This window comes from Heptranchias perlo, chromosome 13, assembly GCF_035084215.1.
Source record: "Heptranchias perlo isolate sHepPer1 chromosome 13, sHepPer1.hap1, whole genome shotgun sequence".
Taxonomy (NCBI): Eukaryota; Metazoa; Chordata; class Chondrichthyes; order Hexanchiformes; family Hexanchidae; genus Heptranchias; species Heptranchias perlo.
This window is the reverse complement of record NC_090337.1, coordinates 34,632,581-34,652,220: the sequence shown is the minus strand read 5'-3', so window position 1 is coordinate 34,652,220 and position 19,640 is coordinate 34,632,581. Positions and strand designations below refer to the sequence as shown.

At 41.2% G+C, this 19,640-nt stretch overlaps 1 protein-coding gene across 1 annotated transcript in view; it reads right to left on the bottom strand.

Annotated features, from left to right (window-relative positions):
• Positions 1-19,640, bottom strand: part of pex5la (peroxisomal biogenesis factor 5-like a) — a 103,006-nt gene that overhangs the window by 7,482 nt on the left and 75,884 nt on the right. The window contains 4 exon segments of the mRNA XM_067994726.1: positions 4,363-4,520; positions 6,177-6,342; positions 6,525-6,722; positions 14,396-14,466. Of these exon segments, the coding sequence (XP_067850827.1) occupies positions 4,363-4,520; positions 6,177-6,342; positions 6,525-6,722; positions 14,396-14,466 (593 nt within the window).

Genomic DNA, 19,640 nt, shown 5'->3' with positions numbered 1-19,640 from the left:
CATGTAGTGTGGAAAATCTACATCAGCACCATATCATACACCAATGTATGATTCCTTTTTGAAAATTTTAACTTCTATATTAAACCTGGACTGTTGAAATATTTGTCAGCTTCCAATTTCAACTTGTAATATGTGGAAGAAATTTCTAATAATTTTTAAAAATGCAGGACCTCTTAATTGTTATAAAAGGAACAAAACAATTGCAGTCATACTTTTCACACCCTCAGGACATTCCCAGCATTTCACAGCCCTTGAAATACTTTAAGTGTAGTCACTATTCTTATGTAGGCAGATGCTGCAGCCAATTGGTGGACAGTGAAGTCCCACAAGCAGCAATGAGTAATAAATCTATTTTGGTAAGAGGGATAAATGATGGCCAGGACACAAGAACTCCTCTGCTCTTCTTTGAATGTTGCTACGGGATCTTTTTCATTCATCTGAACAAGCACACGGGGTCTTGGTTTAACATGTTATCTGAAAGACAGCATTTGACAATGCGGAACTCCCTCAGCACTGCATTAAAGTGTCAGCTTAGATTATGTGTTCAAGTCCCGGTGTGGGTTTGAGACCACAACTTTCAGCACTCTCTTTTTGAGTCAATTACTGAGCCAACCTGACACTTTATAAAGGAAACTCAGTGTTATATACATAAAAGACAGTTTGTTGAAAAGCCTAACCAGGGCCATGTTTAAGGCATGTAATTCCTGTAAAATGCAATGTTGGACATGGCTGAATCTGTAAGGAGTTAATGTGAAATAGATGTTAATACATTTGTTTTTTTTCTTCCCCTCACCCAGTAAAAGGACAATTTTATTCAAGTGAACCATTCAACTTACAGATGAGATATGTGTATATTCAATTCAATATCTGTGAGTAAATATAGATTGGAGTATGCAAATCACAGACATTAGTTTGGTGAATTGAAAAAGTAAAATAAGTGTCACCTGGATTGAATGATACTTGAAGACGAACAAACAAACAAGGAGCTCCATCTCGCAATACACAATGTTGCAAACAATACTAAGCACCATAACAAATTCAACTTGAGATTCTGATGGTCTCGTGAACCTTCAGCTGCCATAGGTCAAACTAATTCCCTTCTGTTCAGTGCTTAGTATTCAGAGGTTGAATAAAATGCAAGACTTCTCATTTGTTATAAATGGAACAAAACACTTGCAGTCATACTTTTATGTTGTGCATTTACAATCAAGGTGCAAATTAATAGTCCTACTTAACAGCCATCAGTGTGTCCACCTTCATTAGAAGTTTTTAAGGTACTGCAGTGTGACTAAATAGGTGTAAATTTCAAGGTAAAGTAGTAAGGAAATAATTTGTTGTTTTAGTCGTTATCAGACCATGAACAATTTCAGTGCATCAGCCTTGGCTCAGTGGTAGCACTCTCGCCTCAGTCAAGGTTGTGGGTTCAACTCCCGCTCCAGAGACTTGAGCACATAATCCAGGCTGGCAATTCAGTGCAGTACTGAGTGAGCATTGCACTGTCTGAGTTGTCATCTTTCAGATGCTAAACCAAGGCCCCGTGTGCCCTCTTAGGTGGATGTAAAAGATCCATAGCACTATTTGAAGTGCAGGGGAGCTCGCCCCAGTTGTCTGGCTAATATTTATCTCTAAACCAATGTCTCAAACAGATTATCTGGTCATTAGTTCTTGCTGTTTGTGGGACCTTGTGTGTGAATTGGCTGCCACTACATTACAACAGGGACTACACTTAAAAAGTACTTCATTGGCTGTAAAGTGCTTTGGAGGCATCCTGAGGTCATGAAAGGCACTATATAAATGCAAGTTCTTCTTATCATGGATTATATGCATGCACACACAATTATCCTTCAAACCACATAATAGAAAATGTGATTACTGAAATTGATTTATTTTCCTAATTCTTTCATTAACTACATTGTAGCACTGAATACGATTTTTTAACAAAGATTTCCTGCAGTCACCATGCTGTTAGCAACACTGTAACCAGAGTGGGAACGTTTTCTACATTTGCTACTTCTAGTGAAATCATAAAAGCATTCTAAAAGAACAGGTTTACAATTTCACTAATAGCAATCAAAGGAAATCTTCCTGCTACATTGTGCTTTTTGCGAACACAAGAGGAAATCGTGTCCCGTTGTTTTAAAGAGTTGTACCTCGTGGGAGAGCTTGACGTGGACAATAGGGGGGGTTATATTGATAACCCTCAAAACCGGCTGTGAGGGTCGCGGTGCGCAATTAACCAGTGCCCGGTCGCTGCGGTGCAGGCTGCACGTAACATTCATGCTGCCTGCTATGATAACTGCATGCAGCCAGCACTACCTGCGCTGTTGAGTGGCTGCTCACCAGCAGGGGGCCCACATATCACGAAGGCTAGCACCAGATTGAGGCAGCCTGCACCTCTTAAAGCAGAGGTGCAGTATGGCTGAAGGAAGTAGTGGAAGTCAATGGGGAAGTGAATCTGTGCTGCAATTTGGTGCAGCATGTTGATGATGGGACTAATGGAATTTTTAATGAGCAACAACTGGGCTGCACAACATTTGCGGGACTCTGATACTTCCAAAATGTAAGATGCGGGTCCACACGGAGTCTGAATGGAGATCAGACATCGCACAAGTAAAACACAGATGCAGGTCCCGTCCCTATGTTTACAAACTGATGAGTTATTTTAAAACATTGAATAAGGGTTGTGCACTACTAAATCCTACATTCTCCAATATGCACACCAGACCCCACCAATCTGAGTTTGTACTGGGCTTGCGAGAGTGTATGCACCAATGTTCTCTGATAATGCACTGAAAGCCTTGGTCCAAGAGGTTGACAGAAGGAGGGGCATTCTATATTCGCAGGGGGTGCAAGAGGCCCTCCAGAAGTATGCTTCAGAGGCAGTTGGAGACAAAAATCAATGCCAGGCGCATAGCACCACGAATATGGATGCATTGCAGGAAGAAGTTCAATGCTTTGACACGAGTGGTCAAGGTGAGTGAGGTCAACCGTCAAGTGGCGTCTCCTACCAACTGCACCACTAGCTGCATCCACTGCTCCATGCATTACACCCCCCCCCCACCAAAATCACCCACCTACCAACTCTTTCAATCAGTACTCAACCCTGCCAATCAGATGCTTCCTCTCACCTATTACCACTGTTGCAAGCAACACACCCACAATTCTCAGGTCACACACACTGGCAACTATTCAACCGGACAGCCATATGGTTGAGATGCAGGCAGCATGTAACATTAGTGCTGCCTGGTGATTTCTATGATTGCTGCATGCAGCCAGTGCTACCTGTGCTTTTGAGTGATTGCTCACCAGCAGGGGTCCCACTCACCGCCACACGTCCTGCTTTCTTGCAGGAGAAGGTGGCACATAACAGGAGGCAGCAAGTGGTAGTGGCTCCATAGAACATGAACCTGCTGTCCTCTTTCAGGATGACAGCATTCCTGTCCCACCCCTGACACTCCGCTAGTGCCCTTACTGTTGCTGGTCAGCTAGCCAGACCAATCTCTCTAGAGTATTGTAGCTTTATTCTAGGAAGATAGGAACAGGAGTAGGCCATTTAGCCCCTCAAGCCTGTTCAGTCATCCAGTGAGATCATGGTTGATCTGTGACCTAACTCTATATACCCGCCTTAGCCCCATTCCCCTGAATACCTTTGGTTAACAAAAATCTATCAATCTTAGATCTAAAATTAACAATTGAGCTAGCATCAACTGCTGTTTGCGGAAGAGAGTTTCAAACTTCAACCACCCTTTGCATATCGAAGCGTGTCCTAACTTCACTCCTGACTAATTTTTAGAGTATGTCCCCTAGTCCTAGTATTCAAATATAGGAGACCTCCAAAAACAGGTACAAATGCATCAGCAGCCAGAATCAATAATCCAATAATGACTTGTAAATCCTGCATGGTCCCTTTAAATAGTGCTGGTGGGGGATCCTCCAGGCTGCTTATGACCTGTTCAGCTGTGTGAGGTTAAGACAGTGCATTGGCTGGAGTGTAGAGTTCCAAAATTGCATCAGTCCCTGTAAATTCGCATTGTGCACTGATCTACTGCATATTCTCCCTACTTTCCATGCTGCTGGCATTTGTTATCTGCACATGCGCAAACGCCTTTGCCAATATGGTGTCCGGCGTACATCACGCTAGAAGTGTGCGCGCACACACATTCAGGATGCCATTTTGGGTCCTTAGGAGTCCGCGTAGCGCCTATACAATGGGCGCTACGTGGCCCAATTTAGAGCCCTAGCTGTTCAAAAATGGAAAAAATATTCCAATCCCCAGGACTGCACCCCTCTCTTCAATAAACACAAACATTCAAAATTATAAATTTAAATCTTATTAAAAGAAACTATACATTTAGTCCTTACCTGTAAGCCCCCAGGTTTATGCAACTGATTCCCAGATTGTACCTTGACCGGATGAAGCCAGGCTGGATTTCCAAAGCCCTTTGGTAAGCCTCAACAGCTTCTTCACTCCGATCTCCATTTGCTAAGGTGGCTCCCAGGCGATTCCACAATAAGTAATCCTTGGAAAGAAATCATTTTTTAAAAAATGATATCTTCATCCTGTTGTCATTACCTGATCTAATGACAAGTATTCTAGAGAAATTCCAACTGGCAAACTTCACATGAATACTTAATGCTTTTGAACTACATTCCTGAGTGTTATTTTATCTGCAGATGATAACCCATTTTTAAATAGTTGTTAACCCAATACCTTTAAATGTGGTGACTACTGCTTAAAAATAGTGCACACAGGATCATAACATGACTGAAATTCTTCATTCAGAAATTCTACCTGAATAGTTCTTGGTTTTGTGACATTCCAGCAACACAAAGAAATTGTTGAGCTTTAAATCTTAGATCTTGATTTGTAATTAGGTTTCTTTACCTGTTTGAACTGCATCACAATTACATTTTAAGAAAGAGATATGTTATCTTGTTGGGAAGTGTGGCAAAGCTGAAACATTTTTGTCTGGTAGATTATTAATTTAGATTTTTTTATTACTAATAAAAGCACAAGAATTTTTAAAACAGGTTCACACCGAAAATGGCCAGCCCTTTTGAATAAACTACAACTCAAAACTTATATGGGTTACCTGCATGAGTATCAGCAAGTCTCTGGGCTCCTAGAGAACAAAAGGCAGTTTAATATGTTAATGTGTATTGAATGTACTGTCATTGGTGTCAATTTGTTGAGTACTGTCCTTGATTGTGAGAACTTAGGGGTCATTGACCTGAAACGTTAACTCTGTTTCTTTCTCCACAGATGCTGCCTGACTTGCTGAGTATTTCCAGCATTTCCTGTTTTTAGAAATTAATGCTTCATCGTTTAGCTATCACAGACCATTCAAACTGGTGAACAAACATCCTATGTAATTGACAAGAATGGCAGACTATTTAATGTGATTAAGGGAAATGCATTTTTTTAAAATGGGAGTTTGTTTCAGTACACTTTCAAACACTTTGAAATGATATTACTATAATTGGTTTCACCTCAGAAGTCAGTCTGAGGCCAGGAAACAGACTGGGTTACACTGACTCTGGTAATATTTTGCTGTACAAGAAGTGAACATCCTTTTTCAAGATTCAGTGCATATCAAGAGATAGCTCAGAAGAAGTCTTTGTTGTTTTTGAGGTATTAGGAAAAGTATGTAAACTGGTGTAAATACATTGTTTTGTACGGACTACTTCCATTTACCTGTTCAATGTTTAAATAAATTACTTTTTGGCTTATAGCTGGTCTATGAAAGTTGGGAATCTCACACATTCCAGTGAGCTGAAATAAAGCAGCATGGGTTGCCTGTTTGACCCTGGATCTTACTATTGTTTAGTGAGATAATAATGTTGAACACTAAATTATGCCTTGTGTGACATTTCATAGATAAAAGTGTCCCTGTATTATGATTGTAATCATTTTTCACTGTTCATTTCATTGTACATGATTCTTGTATCTAGGTGTGTCAGATTGAATGGTGAAATTAAGCTAAAATAGAATATCAAACAAAGAAAAGACACTGAACTTATTATTCCCACAGTCTGCTAACAGAATATACACAATTTGCACTGTCTCGCTCCAATTTAATTTCTTGAAGGTGAAAAATCCTAGTTAAAACTGAAAGAATTTTATTGGAATGCTTTGTTATAAAAATATGCAATGATTCGAAACAGTGAGATTTTACCTGTGGTCTAATTGTAAGGGCAGCGTTGAATGCTTCAACAGCTTTATCGTATTCTCCACTAAGGTTAAAAAGTACACCTAGTCCAGTCTGCAGGTCTGGATCAATTACATCTGGATTCTGATGGGCTGCCTTCAAAAACAAATCTTTCACTTCTGCAAGGAATAAACTAAAAAGGTTTATAGTAATTGAGTGTCAAATAACTGAGAGAGTTCTCCATTTACAAGTGGGTGAATTAATTACAATAGTACAGTCGAAAAATATTGTATGCAAGAGTACTTTTTTTTCCAATAGCAGTAATTATGTTTGCAAAACAAATTCTTCACTGCCTAAAACACAGATTGGATTTACCTGCCAGCCGTTTCTTTGCATTCCCCTCTTCCAGGAGCTGGAGACCCAGTTTTCCCTCTTATTAGATACTTGTACTTGGGGTTATGTCTAATCCAGTTTTTTAGGGCTTCACAGGCCTCTTGTTGTAGACCTGTGTTGGTGAGGCTCACTGCCAATGCCGTAAGAGCAACCAAGTTGCAAGACTGCAGTTCTAGACATCTAGAAGGAAAAATGGATATGCAGATGTTCCAGAACATTCATTTTCATTCTACATAATATTCAATGCTTTGGAAATGACTGCATAGATCAGGAGACTGAGGACAACTACTGGAATTATAAAATTTCACAATTTACATGATGAGAAAATTGAAACAGTTTGGGGAAATACAATTGGAACAATTTGGGTAACTATATATTGGGCCAGAATTTGCTGTCAAAATAATGATGAGATTAATGGCGCTCGTCGTTATTTATGCGCAACAATTTCAGGCAAGGGGCAGATGCGCGGTTAAATGCAAATATCCAAACATTGCTGTCAGAGTTGTGCCGTTAGCTTCGCGAAAATGGCATTTCACCATCTGACTCACCACTGAAATGCACTGAATGGTGTGAAGTTGCTGTATTTGCACTAAACTTGCTACAAAAAGTTAAGTCTTGTCATTTCAAATGTAAGTATCCTTTTAATGATGTGATAAGTGTTAATTACTGCCAATCAACCTGACACTGAAAATTAAATATTACAAGTGTGGAGTCTCATTCCTTCAAGTATTAATTGTTGTTGGAAATTTTAAAAATGTAACATTTTAAAATGTTTAAAACTTTTCCTTTCTTTTTTTTCCACCTCTCAATCCAATCTTTCTTTCCCTCTCATTTATCTTTCTGTACCTGATTTGACATTGAATTCACCCACTCTAATTTACGCTTCCTTCTCAGTCCTTGAGCTGTTAATTTTACAATTCTTCAATCTGATTGGCTAAGGAGATACACAGTTGCTTGCCCTGTTTCCCTCACTGTGATGTGATCAGCTCGTACTTTCAGCAACTTGCCTTGCAAAAAATTTTAAAACTTGCAAGGCCGAGTCTAACTAATGGTGGACACCGTTAGATGCCCTGCTACATCAAATTATGGTGCATTAATTCCGACAATCTACTGCATTAAATGATACTCATTCAGCATACAGGAACATGAGTAAGCCATTCAGCCCCTCGTGCCTGCTCCGCCATTTGATAAGATCATGGCTGATCTGTGATCTAGCTCCATATACCTGCCTTTGGCCCATATCCCTTAATACCTTTGGTTGCCAAAAAGCTATCTATCTCAGATTTAAATTTAGCAATTGAGCTAGTATCAATTGCCGTTTGTGGAAGAGAGTTCCAAACTTCTACCACCCTTTGTGTGTAGAAATGTTTTCTAATCTCGCTCCTGAAAGGTCTGGCTCTAATTTTTAGACTGTGTCCCCTACTCCTAGAACCTCCAACCAGCGGAAATAGTTTCTCTCTATCCACCCTATCCGTTCCCCTTAATATCTTATAAACGTCGATCAGATCACCCCTTAACCTTCTAAACTCGAGAGAATACAACCCCAATTTGTGTAATCTCTCCTCGTAACTTAACCCTTGAAGTCCAGGTATCATTCTAGTAAACCTACGCTGCACTCCCTCCAAGGCCAATATGTCCTGCCGAAGGTGCGGTGCCCAGAACTGCTCACAGTACTCCAGATGCAGTCTAACCAGGGTTTTGTATAGCTGCAGCATAACTTCTGCCCCCTTGTACTCTAGTCCTCTAGATATAAAGGCCAGCATTCCATTAGCCTTCTTGATTATTTTCTGCACCTGTTCATGACACTTCAATGATCTATGTACCTGAACCCCTAAGTCCCTTTGGACATCCACTGTTTTTAACTTTTTACCATTTAGAAAGTACCCTGTTCTATCCTTTTTTGATCCAAAGTGGATGACCTCACATTTGTCTACATTGAATTCCATTTGCCACAATTTTGCCCATTCACCTAATCTATCAATATCCCTTTGTAATTTTGTGTTTTCATCTACACTGCTTACAATGCCACCATTCTTTGTGTCATCGGCAAACTTAGATATGAGACTTTCTATGCCTTCATCTAAGTCGTTAATAAATATTGTGAATAATTGAGGCCCCAAGACAGATCCCTGCGGGACTTCACTAGTCACATCCTGCCAATGTGAGCACTTACCCATTATCCCTACTCTCTGTCGCCTTTTGCTCAGCCAATTTCCTAACCAAGTCCGTACTTTTCCCTCGATTCCATGGGCTTCTAACATAGCTAACAGTCTCTTATGTGGGACCTTATCAAATGCCTTCTGGAAGTCCATATAAATAACATCCATTGACATTCCCCTGTCCACTACTTTAGTCACCTCTTCAAAAAAATTCTATCAGGTTTGTCAGGCACGACCTACCTTTCACAAATCTATGCTGGCTCTCCCTGATTAACTGAAAATTCTCGAGGTGTTCAGTCACCCTATCCTTAATTATAGACTCCGGCAATTTCCCCACAACAGATGTTAGGCTAACTGGTCTATAATTCCCCGGTTTCCCTCTCTCTCCTTTCTTAAAAAGCGGAGTGACATGTGCAATTTTCCAATCTAGAGGGACAGTTCCTGAATCTAGAGAACTTTGAAAGATTATAGTTAGGGCATCTGCAATCTGCTCACCTACTTCCTTTAAAACCCTGGGATAGAAACCATCCTGGGGATTTGTCACTCTTTAGTGCTATTATTTTCTTCATTACTGTTGCTTTACTTATGTTAATTTTATCGAGTCCCTGTCCCCGATATAATCTAATATACAGTGCCAGAAGGTAAATGCATTCAGGTTATGCTGGGAGATATACCTGAATTGGTTAACTGATAATTTAGATAAATCATGTTTGGATAGATGGCATCCAATAGAAATTGCTGACTAGCCACATGCACTAATTTTAGCAGAAAATGCCTTACGTACACGCAAACAATTCAGGTAAATGGACTTCATGTGTATATTTAACATCTACCACCATTCAGTAACCAAGGAAGTAAAGGACTGACAATGATCAAAAATCATTTGCGCACTCTGTTTTTCGTCTTACAATTTTACCGACAAATGCACGAATGGTTAAAGTACACATGCATACACCATGCGAATATGAGTAATGAGATCACATGCCTCACAATGGTGTCTATTGCTCACTTTTTATTTACTAATCAGAAATGCAATTTCCACATCTGGATTCCCAATTAGCTACATACTGGTTAACGTATTGGACAACACCGGTTTAGATATACGAGGAAGAAAAGATGACAAAAAAATAGTTCTGACACTATGGGATGTTCCAATTCACCATAATTCTGTTTTTGTCTTTATCATTTTCCTCAATTATACTCCCTTTGCACCTAATCTATTACATTAACTGTGAAATTACACAGTGCAATATTAGAATATGAATGCTTAGCATGTTGACAGTTTAAAATAGTGGAGAGATGAATCTCAATAGAATGTGGTAAGCATTCATATGCTAGTATTCTATGGTGGAATTTCAGGGCCATTGTATTTTCCTGGATGTTGTTTTTTGTTAACTTTCTCTTTTTTGGTTTTAATCCTGTTCTCTTGCTTTTTACTTCCTCTCCATTCTTCACCTTTCATACTGCACATCGAATTATAAACTGAAGCCAATTTGCCAAAAAATAAACAGCTCATGGATCAAGTCTATATAGTGTAATTTAAAAAAAAAATTGTTCTTGGTCGCAAAGCCACATTTATTGCCCATCTCCTTGAATTGCTGCAGTTTGTGCTACTGGTGCTCCCACAATGGTATTAGTTTGGGAATTCCAGGATTCTGACGCAACACCAATGAAGGTGATCTACGGCCAAGTGAAAATAGGTGTGACCTGGAAGTGATGGTATTCCTTTGATTTTGCTGCTCAAGTGCTTCTTGATGGTACAGGTTGCAGGACTAGGAGGCATGGTCAACACAAGATTGGGGAGTTGCTATAGCGCATCCTGTAGATAATACATATTGCAACTACAGTACACAGGTGGTGGATAGAGTACGGTGGAAGGGGTGATGATCAAGTGGACTGCTCTGTCCTGGATGGTGCTTAGCTTCTTGAATGCAGCTGTACCCATCCAGATAAGTAACAAGTAATGTCTATTTCATCACACTCATGTCGTGAGCCTTGTAGATGGTGGAGAGGATTTGAAGGGTCAGAAGGTGAGTCACTTGTCGCAGAGTACACAGCCTCTGCCTGGCTCTTGTAGCAACATTGTTGATATGGTAAGTAGTTAAGCTTTAGGTCAATGGTGACCCTAAGGATGTTGATGGAGAGAGACTGGACAATGGTGGTGCTGTTGATGATCAAGGGGAGGCGGTTGGACCTTTTCTCGTTGGAGGTGCTCATTGTCTGGTGCTTAAGTGCTGCAGATATTACCTGCTACTTTTCAGCCCAAGACTGGATGTTGTCCAAGTCCCACCATAGTCTGGTATGGGCTACTTCATTATTGGAAGAGCTGTGAATGGAGGTGAACACTATAGATGTCAGCGAATCTAGGGCAGTTATTCTCAACTCTTCTGTCACTCAGTTGGTGTCCATTACTGGATCAAGACTATCATGAAGTCTGGAGCCCTATTTCTGGCAAAACCTAAATTGACCACTGATCAGCAGGTTATTGGTGAGTAGGTATCACTTGATGGCACTATTGATGAATCCTTTCAACACTTTGTTGGTGACCGGGAGGAGGCTGATAGGGCAGTAATTAGTGGGGTTAAATTTACCTTGCTTTTTGTAGATAGGACATAGTTGGGCAATTTTTCACATTGTTAAGTAGATGCTAGTATCATAGCTGCACATGAGTAGGTTAGTTTGAGGAGTGGCTAGTTCTGATGCACAGGTCTTTAGAATTACAGGATGTTGTCAGGATCCATAGCTTTTGCAGTATCCAGCAGTTTTTTGTTTTTGGAGACCTCAGGAGGTGGCCAAGTGGGATTATCAACTTGGCATTTTTGGCTAAAGATGCTTGGAAACATGTCAGCCTTCTCTTGCACTCATGCTGGGCTCTGCCATGGTTGAGGTTGAGGATGCTCTGCTTTTGTTAATTACCTGACTGTCCACCACCATCCCCAACTGGATGCGATAGGGCTACAGAGATTTGATTTAATCCAATCCATTAATTATGGGATTGCTTAGCTCTAACTGCTGCTTTTGATGTATCGTACATGTAGCCCTGTGTCGTAGCCTCAGTAGATTGGTACTCATTCTCCTCCCAGCAGCAGTGTTCTGACAGGTAGGATTGCTACCCACCCCTCCAACACCACTGCAACCCTGACCCAAGTTTCCTAGGTTGGGGTTCATAACTCGTGCATTGCAGGCTTTTGGCAGAACTGCTGCTGCAGCACCATCAGAAGAGGTGGCCAGATACTTCAAGAGGCACAATAGCCCCATAGATAAGGGAATTAGCAAAAGCCTACACAGGAAGGTTAGTGGGAGTCAGATTGGAGGTAGAGGAGGCTATTATAAGGTTCTCTCCCTCCAATGGGGGACCTCAACCGCTTCTCAGGACCTATCGCCATCTTCTGCATGTTTGTCCCGGGAAGCGGCGGTTACACAGGATCTGCGCCCAAAGCCTCTTGCCACCACCTGCATGCGGTGCGTGACAAAGAGGAAGCTCATGACAGTGCTGGTGGAGTAGGGAAATCCAGGTTGGAGCATTGAGGTAGTGGTAGAAATCAGTGCCAATTTTTGCCTCATTCTGAGTTGCTATCTCACCCCCTTTCAGGTGTGATTGTGATGGAGAATCCAGACCTTTGTCTTCACAAAGACTGTTTGCTAATTACTCCTCCCAATGCTATTGTGGACAGATGTGTCCATGCAGAAGGATTAGTGAAAACAGGGTCAAGTTGGTTACTGCCTCCTGTTGGTTCCTTCACCAATTGATTCAGGTTCTAGTCTGGCATCTATATCCTTCAGGATTTGGCCAGTGATATGCTACTGACCCATTCTTGATGTGGACATTGAAGACCCCCACCCAGAGTAGATTCTGTATCTTTGCTTTCCTCTGTGCTTCCTTTAAATGGTGTTCAACTTCGAGAGGTACTGACATCAGTTGAGGGGGTGTGGTTGCTGGTGATCAGAATTTGTATTTGATCTGAAACAGTGTGATCTGGCATCAATATTGAGGACCCCCAGAGCCAAGCTCACTTAACTGTATGCTCCTGTTCCCCACCTCTGGTTGGTGTATACTGTCAGCAGGACAGGACATACCCAAGGATGATGAGGGAGGAATCTGGGATGTTGATAGATAGATATGACTCTGACTTGTATGTTAGGCTGTTGCTTGACGTACTGTGGGACAGCCCTCCCAACTTGGGCACCAGGCCCCAAATGTTAGTGAGGAGTTCTCCACAGAATCAACTGGGCTGGGATTGCACGAATCTTGTCCTGATCCGATATCAGAGTCATTGATAACAGATCTGTCTGATATGATTATGATGTGGAGATGCCGGTGATGGACTGGGGTTGACAATTGTAAACAATTTTACAACACCAAGTTATATTCCAGCAATTTTATTTTAAATTCACAAGCTTTCGGAGACTTCCTCCTTCCTCAGGTAAATGTTTCAGGAGCTCCTTGAAGCCTACGCATTTATACATATAGAACAATACATGGTGTTTACAGACTGCCCCTGCAACTGCCCTGTACGATGGGTTTCAGGATGCCCTCGATGTATCCAGAGAGGTTCTCACACAGGGTTCCGTTGCCTGATACGATGGGACGTCCGGGTGTGTTGGCTTTGTGTATCTTTGGGAGGCAGTAGAAGTCTCTCTGTCTGAACACGGTGATTGCCTTGGCAACGGGCAGTTGCAGGGGCAGTCTGTAAACACCATGTATTGTTCTATATGTATAAATGCGTAGGCTTCAAGGAGCTCCTGAAACATTTACCTGAGGAAGGAGGAAGTCTCCGAAAGCTTGTGAATTTAAAATAAAATTGCTGGACTATAACTTGGTGTTGTAAAATTGTTTACAATTGATATGATTATGTTCTGTAGCAATTGTTTTGGAAATGAGTGGCAAACTAGGCCATTAAGAGTCAGTCACAAATTGTGGTACTGGAGTCACATGTGGGCTAGGAGTGGCAGGTTCCCCTCCCTGAAGGACATTGGGTGCTGGTCTATAAATTACCAACTTTGTTGAATGAAATTTGACAAGTTGATTGGATTTAAACTCACCACCTCTGGGTTGCTAGTTCTGCAGCAAAACCACTATTCTACTGTACCTTGCAATTGGGATGAGTACAGTTGAAATCATTTAACAAGGATCCATCGGAGGGCAAGGATGGGGAAATCAGGGTTCAATTCCAGAGATGTTACTATATCCAAAGAAGGCAGCAGGTGGGCATAAAAAAAATTATAAATGGAACAACCAAAACCACCCACACTTTCTCTCCTTCAACGAGGTTTTTGTTCTCACCATAGTAAAATGGAGCCTAAAAAAAATCTATACATGCTCTTACAACAATATTTCAGCTACATTCAACTATATTAAGAAAAGGAAGCCAACTGAAGGTAAATATTGTTAAAGCAGTTTAACGAGGGGGAATAGGAGGAGGATATCTTGTTTTGTTGCAATTCTGGCCATGTTTTTTCCCTTTGGTTCATGAAACCAGCAGCATATATTCTTGCACTTATAAAATGCTCACCCCAGATTCCTCCCCTGCTAAACCAATTTTCATTATCTGAATTTTGTATAATGAAAACCATCAAAATTAACACATTACTATATGGAACAAATTATGTCCTGTGGAGGAAATCACATATAATAACTCCCACTTGCTGATACAGAAAAAAAGTGTGGACATTTTATACTTTGTTAGGGGTTACCTCTGGAGGGCGACGATTGCAGCCTGTTCATTTTCATTCTCGGCTTGTGCGGTACCCAAGTATTGCCAGGCCTGTGCACATACCAACAATAATAATTATATTCATAGAAAAAAGTAAAATAATGCAATCTTTAATGGATAAATGTATTTTGACAGAGTTCATCCTGTTTCAAATTACAAGATTTTTGTATTTTTAAAAATTCTTTAAAATTACATAAATAAGGAATAGGTGAATGATTTTTGAACTGGCTAGTGTTAAAATGAAAAGTGTCAAAATGAAAGTTGTCCTTTCTTGAGAATACCAGCTGAGAATTGGGCCCAGGCTGTCTGCAAGAAAGCAGGACAAAATGTTTGATTTGGCAATTGATCAGATAAAGAGAAACTGTTTGTAATGATGGGGAAAATGCAGTGTGTCAGTATTAGCACTTCCTGAGTCTTGCAAACACTGGATGTCATTGCTCATTAACATGGAATGCTACCATTGCATCTTTATTCTGATTGACAGGTCTATAACCAGAAACTGGTCCAAATCATCTGAGGTCAGGCAGGACTCCAAGGAGCCTTAAGTGCCCATGATTTCTAAAACAGTTAAAAAGGACTCTGGAAAAGAACTCAATCACAAAAACCACTTGTTATGCTAGACTGAGAAACCTGATGAAAGACAAGTTATATATTGTTATCTAATCTGATGTCTTATTCTTGCTTTTGTATAATTTTACTTCATGCGACAAATTTAATAGTTTTTATTCTGAGCTATGAAGTTGTCAGTGTGATTGTTTCTGCCAAAATGGAAAAATCTGAAGCACATAATGCTAGGCTGTAATATTTCTCACACATATCTCAATAATATAGTTCACCCTGTGCTATCTTAGATGGCTGCATATAGGCTCCACCTCCAACTTATTGGCTGACACAGTGGTGTCAATAGTCACAGTGATCTTAGATATTTCAAACAGAAGGTCAGGTTTCAGTTCATAGGAAGCATGGGCTTACCTATAAGAGATTAAATTTTGGGCTGATAAATAATGGAGGGCACTCAATGTGATGAAGTGTATCAAGCACCCGATCCATGTATTATCAGCCTAGCACACACCATTGTGAGTGGTGTGAGTGCAAAGGAAGCTGGAAGTTTACATGCAAGTTGTGTGCTAGAAAAACATCCCAAAATGCTTCATAAAAGCACGAAGAAGAAAATGGATGCTGTGCCAAAGAAGATATTAGGATCAAAGAGGTGTTTTTAAGGAGGGTGTTAAAGGAGGGGAGGAAAGTGTAGAGGCAGAAGGGTTTAGGGAAGAAACTCCAGAGCACGAGAGCTAGATGATGAGATGTGACCGCCAATAGTGGGGTAAGGGGAGAGGGCAATCCACTAGAATCTGGAATCAGGAATCAGGAGGATTTGAGAGTTCGAGGGGAGGTTGTAGAGTTGTAGGAAGGTACAGAGATAGGAAGGGGTGAGGCCATAGATGGATTTAAACACTAGGATGAGAATTTTAGATTCGAGATATTGTGGGACCAAGAGAGTTTAAAATGGAATATTTGATACTAAGGTTAAGGTTACAGTTCTTCATTTCTTATTTTTGTTCTCACTGCAGGCTAACAATGCCAACACAGTGCAGCTCAGAGAATCTACATCAACATCCAGTGTTTACCAATGAAGGTTACACATTGTAGAATTCTTCTGTGATCTCTAGGGCAGGTGGAAACTTCTTAGAAAGAAAATAAAGTAACTGCAAAACAATTTACAACATTTGAACTATTTGTCTAAAATCTTGTTTTTAGAAATATATTTCATTTATTTCCTGGTCCTCATGTGGCCTGATAGAGGACAGGCTAGAGATCTGGTCCCAAGCCTCTGTCAATTGTGTTATACAGATGGTAATGAAGAGATGTGTGGGAGTATCCTGGGATGCCACTCCTGCTGTTTTTAAACCTCCCTTGCTGTGAGAAAGTGCCGGATTTTCAGTTGGCACCCCTCCACAAAAGGAATGCTCCATGATTTTGGAGCTCTGAATCACATCACTATGCCACCCCATTTGGAGTTTCTGTTTTAACAGTTAGTGTCAACCTTGGTTCAGTGATAGCACTCTCAACTGAGTCAGAAGGTTGTGGGTTCAAGTCCCACTCCAGAGATTTGGGCACATAATCTAAGCTGGCACTTCAGTGCAATACTGAGGGAGTGCTACACTGTGAGAGGTGCCACCTTTTGGATGAGATGTTAAACCAAAGCCCTGTCTGTCTCTCCGGGTGGATGTAAAAGATCCCAAGGCACTATTCGAAGAAGAGCAGAGGAGTTCTCCCCAGTGTCCTAGACTATATTTATCCCTAATCAACATCACTAAAAACAGATTATCTGGTCATTATCTCATTGGTGTTTGTGGGATCTTGTGGCATTTTCCGTGATCACACTTCAAAAGTACTTGAGCGCTTTACTGGGGTTGTGAAAGATGTTATACAAACTCAAGTTCTTTCTTTTGAACAGTGATGTTAACAAAAAAGGATTGTGGGCAACAGTGCCTCAAATTTGCTCGAGTCAGTGGGGGGGTGAGGCAGGTGGGCGCAATAAGAACATAAGAAATAGGAGCAGGCCATACGGCCCCTCGAGCCTGCTCTGCCATTCAATCAGATCATGGCTGATCCTTGACCTCAACTCCACTTTCCTGCCCGATCCCCATATGCCTTCATTCCTCTATAGTCCAAAAATCTATCCATCTCAGCTTTGAATATACTCGACAACTCAGTATCCACAGCCCTCTGGGGTAGAGAATTCCAAAGATTCACAACCTCTGAATGAAGAAATTCCTCCTCATCTTGGTCTTAAATGGCCAACCCCTTATCCTGCGACTATGCTCCCTAGTTCTAGACTCTCCAGCCAAGGGAAACAACCTCTCAGCATCTACCCTGTCAAGCCCCCTCAGAATCTTGTATGTTTCAATGAGATCACTTCTCATTCTTCTAAACTCCAGAGAGTATAGGTCCATTCTACTCAACCTCTCATCCCAGGAATTAATCTAGTGAACCTTCATTGTACCGCCTCTAAGGCAAGTATATCCTTCCTTAGATAAGGAGACCAAAGCTGTACGCAGTACTTCAAGAGGCACTTTGGACACATCTCATGGTCAGACAGCCTCCCCAACCCCAAATGTGCTGCAAATGGCCCGAAGCAAGGGGCTGATCCATTAAATTTTCAAATTCTTTGGGGATTCAGGCTGATTGCTTGGTCTATACCCATTGCTGGGGTTCTCACGTGTCAATGTAGAGACTGGTGCGCTTCATGTTACTGGGCATAAGGAACACCACTGTGATGTCAGATCCCCTTCCAGGTCCAGGAGCAGAAACTCCCATTTGGGGAATCCCTGCCCCTGGCCAGTCATCTGCTTTGTAAGGGGCAGATGGAAGCTCCATCCCTTACAAGGCACTAACGAAATTCCCAGAAATGGCAGAAACCCAGCATAACTGATCTCCACTGTTTCCATGGAGGTTCCACTGGTTCCTGTTAGAGTTAGGGTGAAAGACTCCTAGAATCCCCAATGAATTCCAGGCCCCATATCTTAGCAGGCAATAAAGCTTTTACTATGGACAGCATAGTTGATTTGTCACATACACAGCAAATGTTACTTAAAAATGAGTCAGCTCCTTTTTGTTCTCAGCACATTCTTGCTTTGTCTTTACTGCACATAATCTGGTGCACATATTAAGAACAATGATATTCATCAAATACAGATGGAAAATGGCCAAAACTAATTTTACACATGAACAGACTGCCAGACAAATGTTAGTCTCAAAAGAGAGAGAGAAATTCAGGATATTTTCATTTAACTGGAGGGACCATGCAATTAGCAAGCATGTAAATAAATTAGTTTCACTGTTTGACATTTGACAAAGAACAGGGGCTTCTTTTGCAGATCTTTAGACACTACAGAATAAATTCACTGGTCCTGTGCTCCATGGGAGGAGCTACACTCTAAGGGAGCATAGATCGGAGACAGTGCTTTAACACTGTAGTGTCAATTCTCCAATCCATGCTTCCAGTAGGTCTAACCTGTTACAAGTTGGGCCATTTCCCAATATGCTACTCATATTCACTGCAACAAACAGCTTCCATAAGTAGTCTTGTGCCTCCTATGAAGTGAAACTTAGCCTTATGTGCATTGTGAATGGCATGTAGCATGCCTCTGGGCTAGCAATCTACTTTTTATACAGCTAGGATACAATGGAAATAGTGTGGTGTGTTGTCTGTATGCTCCTGAACTCTCCAATTAGCAGAAAAACACTATATTGACAGACCAAACATTTCAGACTAAAGTGGATCATTAATTACAAGAAAGAAATGTACACAGAAGCAAGTTAAATTAGCAGGTAAAATATCAATACAGTATTTAATACTGATACTTTTTACCATTTGCTGAAAATAACACAGGAGCCCTGAAATACCACATGTTAAGATGTGCTGGATTTGAGCCAATGTGTTTAGAGTGGCACCTGCTGTTGCTCTACAGAGCTGAATCTGCCATGATTTTATGTGTCAGTCTATTTGCATAGCCATTGGAGGATCTCAAGCATAAATCCCCTGTAAAATGGAAGTAATGGGCTGGGGGGAAACAGCAGATAAGTAGGAAAGCATTTGGATCACCAAGTTCACTGTCAGGTAGATGCACTGGATGGCTCATGTGTGACTTTGTTCCACTTTTCACTGAAGGATTTGGCACAGACAGCCCAAAAAGGGACAAGGGCAATGCAAGGAGGAATAGAAGAGCTCATAATTCCAATGAGACTGACCTCCAAACCTTCCTCACGGAGATGAAAAACGAGAGAGAGACTCAAAAATGTTTTGCGTGCCATGTAGAGGGAGGGCAAACTCTCTCACCGCCAGAACTGCAGGGCAGTGGAGCAACTAGTTCAATGATTATACATGGGCAGGCAAGGTAACACACTGGCCACTCTCCCCTTTCGTTCTTTGGCACTAGCACACTCTTCACCCTCTAAAATTAAGAGCCGCATAACTAACTCTTCAAGCTGCAGACTGGCTAAAAGGTGATTTACCTAGGAATCTTACTGTATGTGTAGCTATCTCCCCAAACAACACTTACTTGCATGTACAATCCTCAAATCTCTTCCTCTACTTTAACAAGGTGATACCACTTACATCAGCTGTCCAATGCCACCTGGGAAAAAGTCTTCGATTGCTACCCTTGACCTAATTGATTTCATTTCTGCTTGTAACAGAGATGTACTCAGAGATGTACTTT